The following is a 5,541-nucleotide window of genomic DNA, read 5'->3' as shown; positions in this document are numbered from 1 at the left end:
ATATATTGTTCTCAAATTTCTCAAATTTCTTTACCTATATCGTATCATGTCTTCGCTATGGTGTAAAATATGGAGTATAGTAACAATGTTACTATACTCAAAATTTTACAACATTTTTCTAACATAACGATTTAAATATATACTTTAACCATATAACACAAGCCTTCTGTAGTTTTTTCACTCTTTTTTGTCTTTTATACATCCAACAACGTGCTTTTACATACCAACTCCCTCTCTTTCTCTCTCTCATACACACACACACACACACACATACATATATATATATATGTATATATGTATGTATATATGTATGTATGTATGTATGTATGTATGTATGTATGTGGTACATATATTGAGAAGAGTTATGTCAATGTATCTGGAATGGGAAAATTGAGAGGACTCATGGTTATCAGCTATGACACGCATCTGACCAAGAGGTATCGACATACAGCTAGAAAACATTTAATTGCAAGTTTTTTTCTTCACAGACAGTAACTCAACAATTTTGCTTTTAGAAATCGAATCTAAACTGTTTGTGAAGGTTTAATGTAAACAAAGTAAACAAATAAATACCTTTCTCGGCAGGCCAATAGTTCTGGACTACTCCTTTTTGAGAATACCATCCGAACTCATTATTTAACACTAGTTTGGAAGAGTTGCAAAATATCGTCAATTCCTGGGTACAGTATACAGATTTTGTGATGATTTCGATGACGTGTTCAATATCAGTTATGAAGTAAGGTATCTCAATATCGGTTCCATTTCCAGAGATTTCAATTATGGGATCACGTGGATTGACGACCTAGTTTCATAATAATAATAATAATAATAATAATAATAATAATAATAATAATGCTGCTACTACTACTACTACTACTACTACTACTACTACTACTACTACTAAGATAGAGTTGGATACAAAAGAAGAGAACAAATAGATCGTAAAGAATAATACTGGAGTAGATAAATTTCTGAGAAACCAAGTTAAAAAGACATTTAGGACAAGTTGATAGATTGAAAAGAGGGGAATTTCTGAACGAAAGCATAAGAATAAACTGGAAAGAACATATAGAATAAAAAGATAGAGGGTATGATATGATATTCGAAGAATTGAGACAAAACTACTAGCAATCAATGCAAAACTGGAAAGGTATGACAATAGAACAAAACAATTCCGGCAAAACAGATTGTTTGAAGCAAAACAGAAAAACAAAACTGTTTCAGGAACTAGATGTGCAATTACACGTAGCAATATCAGATTCAGAGGAAAGCAGGGCATTCCGGAGAGAAATTTGGGACCAACCTGTAGAGTATAGTGATGAAACGGAGTGGCTGCATGAAATCCAAGATAGGGTAAGAAATATAGAAGGCCAAGGTAACATAAAAATAACTACAGAAATGATAAAAACATAGATAAGGAAATTCCCAAATCGGAAGAGCCTAGGATCGGATAGGTCCCAAGTTTATTGGATGAAGAAGCTGATAGGGCTCCATGAAAGGATAGCGCAACAGCTAGATGAGTGACTGCAGGAAGGTGCAGTACCCAGTTGGATGACAAAGGGAAAGACATTGTTACGTACCAAGGATTCTGAAAGGGTAATGTGGCATCCAGCTTTTGACAAATAACGTGTCTTTCGCTAACGTAGAAACCATTGTCAGGTGCTTTGGTCGGTGAACTGTATAGATATTTAGAAAAAGTGGGCTGCTACCTTTTGAACAGAAAGGGTGCGCAAAGAGAAGCCAGGAGGTGAAAGATCAGCTGTTCATCAGCTGTTAATTGATAATCAGAAACTACAAGAGAAGACACACAAGCCTGATCATCGTATGGAATGACTATTGTAAAGCATACAAGAATGAAAGAGTACCTGCAACGAGTGAGAAAAATACTGGATTCAAAGCTGAATGTCAGAAACATAATTTCGGCAATAAACTTGCGCACACTCGCAGTAGTTCGGTATGGCGCTGGGATCCTGAAGTGGAGAGAGGAGGAGCTAAAGGAGTCGGGCAGGAAAAAAGGAGGCTCCTAACGATGCATGGAGCCCATCATTCACGTGCAGACATTGATCGCCTATGCATGAAGAGACCAAATGAAGGAAAGGGGCTAATAAGTGTGGAAGACTGCTTACGTATCGAAGTCGGGAGCTTAATGAGATACTTATCCGAAAGTAAGGAAACCTTGCTAATGTCAGTTAGGCCTGGGGGCGTATTGAAAGCGGGAAAAAGGTAGAACAAAGGAAGAAGTGCAAAAAGGACATGAAGAAGCATTATGCAACAAGGGACTACACAATCGATTTCATATAGCCACAACTGAAGTTGCTGGAAAACAGGTGGGATTGGTTGAAGAAAGGAACACTGAAAGAAGAGATAATATCCTAGGAGAATGCCTGCAAATGTTTGGTGTTGCTGACTACATCACAAACTTTCTGATGCATAGCATGAAAGAGTGGAAAACCAAATTGTACTCAAGTAATATATTCCTTGGAGAAGTTAATATTAAAAGGAGAATCTTCCAAGGTGACTCGTTTACTCCGTTACTATTTGTAATTGCACTAATACCCATAACAATGACACTTCGGAAAGTTAGGATGGGTTACTGATGCGGGAAGAAAGGCCCATCATTGAACCATCTTCTGTTTATAGATGACTTGAAATTGCTTGGGAAATCCGGAAAACAGACGGATTCCTTAACCAAAACAGTCCAGAAGGGTGCTAGGGACACCGGCATGGAATTTGGGATCACCAAATGCTCAGCACTTAATAAGAAAGAGGGAAGAAAGCAACCTGCAGAGGATTGCGGTTACCATCAGGAAATACCATGAGTGAACCCGACGGTAGTGGGTATAGATACTTAGGGAATTTAGAACTGGATGACATTCTACACAGAGAAATGAAAGTCAAGGTCATCGAGGCGTATCAAAAAAGGATGGAGATTCAGAACCGCTCGAATACCCCGGAAGGTGCTCGAAAAATAGGTGTTACCTTAGTTCACTGCTAGTGAACAGTTGACACTGTAGTACATCTCCAGCGTTAGAAGCTGTGCAAAGGCAATGATAATAATAATAATAATAATAATAATAATAATAATAATAATAATAATAATAGTTGTTGTTGTTGTCGTCGTCGATTCTAATATAGGTACAAAACCCGAAGCTTATGGGGAGGAATTGTTGGTTATAGAAATTGACAGGTACTTGATTCTGTCGACTCCACAGAGATGAAACGCAGTGCCGACTTTGATGAGTTTTGAACTTTGAAATCAATTAATTATTGCAATGAATTTTACACAAAGCTTTAAGGAAATGAAGGATGAATAGAAAGATGGCGAGGTGTAGAAGGAGAAGAAGGGGAAAAGGAGAAAGAAGAGATGGATGAAGTAGTAGTCGTCATCGTCGTCGTCGTCGTTGTAGTTGTTGTTGTTGTTATTGTTGTTGCTGTTGTAGAAGGTAACGTCCTCAACGGTTCAGACAGCAGGCTACAGTGTATCTGGCTTCATGGCCACATTCGTCGAAACGTATAAAAAAAGAAACTGAGATAGGAAACAGGTACCTGGTGGTGCATGAGAGTGATAAGATAGAATAAAACCATTATTAAAAGAGTTTGTTAAAGAATTATTTGTGAAACTTACCGTAATTCCTGTCGGGGGATTATAGATCATCTCGCAGTAGACAGGAACTTGCCTTTCGAATTTCGTAGATAGCAGGAAAAAATCCCCGGAAGTGGTTGTATAGCTGTTTCTGTGATGTTGACATGTTATTTGGTGAGCTTTTGGGGAAATCATAATGAGAGGATATTAACAATTAACTGGTGAAATGTTAATTACGTAGATCATATTAGCAGCAGCACCACCGGCAAATTGAGATTAAAATTGAATAACAATAACAGATTAATTAGTAGATTTGAACTATGTAGCAATTTATATCTTGGTGACTTAATTACAGATTACATTTCCTTTCTACTTTGGTAGATCCTATCAGATCCTGATAGAGTCATAGAAATACAGTTATGCCTTTGGAGTTTAAACCTATCAGTGCTAACCATTCTTCATATAGAAAAACAACCGATTTCTTTCTGTGAGAAAGAAGAGTCAGTAATAATACTTATTGTGCTTATTTACCGGCTCTAAAAGGATAATAGGAAAAATTGCCACGGTAGGAATTGATCTGAGTGCAAAGATCTGGGACAAATATCACGCGGCATTCTCTCTGATAACTTTATCAATTTGCAGCGTATAGATTACAGCAATGAAGTTACCATTATGTGGTTGACGAATTATCTTGTGAAGATTATAGCTAAGGTAGCAGGTCCTCACTTAAAACTTTCATTTATATGGATGCTTATTTGCAGAGAAGCAGTGGCAGGTCTTTTGCATTGAAATTGATAGTGATTCATCTGGTAATCCGTCGGTACATGGTTCAGTTTTGGTCTCAATACTTTTGCTTCTTATTTCGATTCTTCGAAGCATAATTATTATATGACAGCTTCCTATTTCTTTACACAGTTTTTTTGCATTTTTATTGAACTCTGCCAGGTCTTTTGAGCTTCAAGGTTTGGGTAATAAAGGGCAGAAAAAGGTAGTGACCCATAGAGTAGTCTGCTTCTTCACACTCACATTTGATAAAAGTACCTTTTGATTGTCCCGTTCTCATTCTCAGACAGTTGAGTGATCTTCCACTGAATCCAGGAGGGAAGTCTTTTGAAAGTGAGGGCTGGATTGGAGTTTGTCAAACTTTTCTATCCAGAGTTTGGTTCCTTCCCGAGAAGTTATTAGGGCCTAGACATAGTTGAGGAAACTTCTTGACTTTAGCCACTGAACTGATGGGGAGTGTGTGACAACCATAGAGGAAGTGGAGTTCATCAATAGTAGCTACTTCTCATCTAAATGCCATCGACGAAGGGCAAGTTGTTTGCGGGTAGGTTTCATGTAACCAATGACTAGATAGCAGGTGCTGTTCTACGCTTGGTCAAGTTTCTTGGCGTTGGTTGATCTCTCCTTGACAGGACATGCATACTTTCAGATGTTCTAATGATTCTACTAATTCATCACCCTTGAGCCAAATTGCAGTGTGAGGGTTGTCTCCCTTATCTTTTTAGACTAGAATTAATCATTAAACTAATGCTCTTTTCTCATCGCTACAGCTAAAATTTATTTGATTAAATATACTATCATCAACTTTACAATTTAGTTTTGATGCGTATCTTATTAAACTAATCAAACTTTAGCCCGTACTACAGGTTATCATATTTAGCACCCTCTTCTCTATTCAGTCAGCTGTCAGAGTTGCGCAATTACATGGACTAGATTATAAATTAATATCTTGCATTACCTGTCTATAATAGTACCAATATATTAACCTAATTAGCATTACTTAAATCTGATTATAATTGATTAATGTTCAATATTTATTGGTTAATGTCTGTAAGAGTGTATGTATGCTTATTTGTCGATATGAATGTATATATGTATGCATGTGTCTGTATCTGTAATGCATATATATATGTGTCTGTGTGTGTGCGTGTGTGTGTGTGGGGGGGGGGGGGGGG

General features: G+C 37.3%; 1 protein-coding gene across 1 annotated transcript in view; it reads right to left on the bottom strand.

The window, feature by feature from the left end:
• The window catches only part of LOC106875361 (uncharacterized), a 142,593-nt gene that overhangs the window by 71,383 nt on the left and 65,669 nt on the right, over positions 1–5,541 (bottom strand). The window contains exons 25-26 of the mRNA XM_052966732.1: positions 3,626–3,762; positions 574–802 (exon numbers count right to left, since the gene is read on the bottom strand). Of these exons, the coding sequence (XP_052822692.1) occupies positions 574–802; positions 3,626–3,762 (366 nt within the window). The remainder of the gene's footprint in view (positions 1–573; positions 803–3,625; positions 3,763–5,541) is intronic.

This window comes from Octopus bimaculoides, chromosome 3 (genome assembly GCF_001194135.2).
Source record: "Octopus bimaculoides isolate UCB-OBI-ISO-001 chromosome 3, ASM119413v2, whole genome shotgun sequence".
Lineage (NCBI taxonomy): Eukaryota > Metazoa > Mollusca > Cephalopoda > Octopoda > Octopodidae > Octopus > Octopus bimaculoides.
Note: the sequence above shows the minus strand (reverse complement) of the source record. Positions and strands in the feature narration are given on the sequence as shown.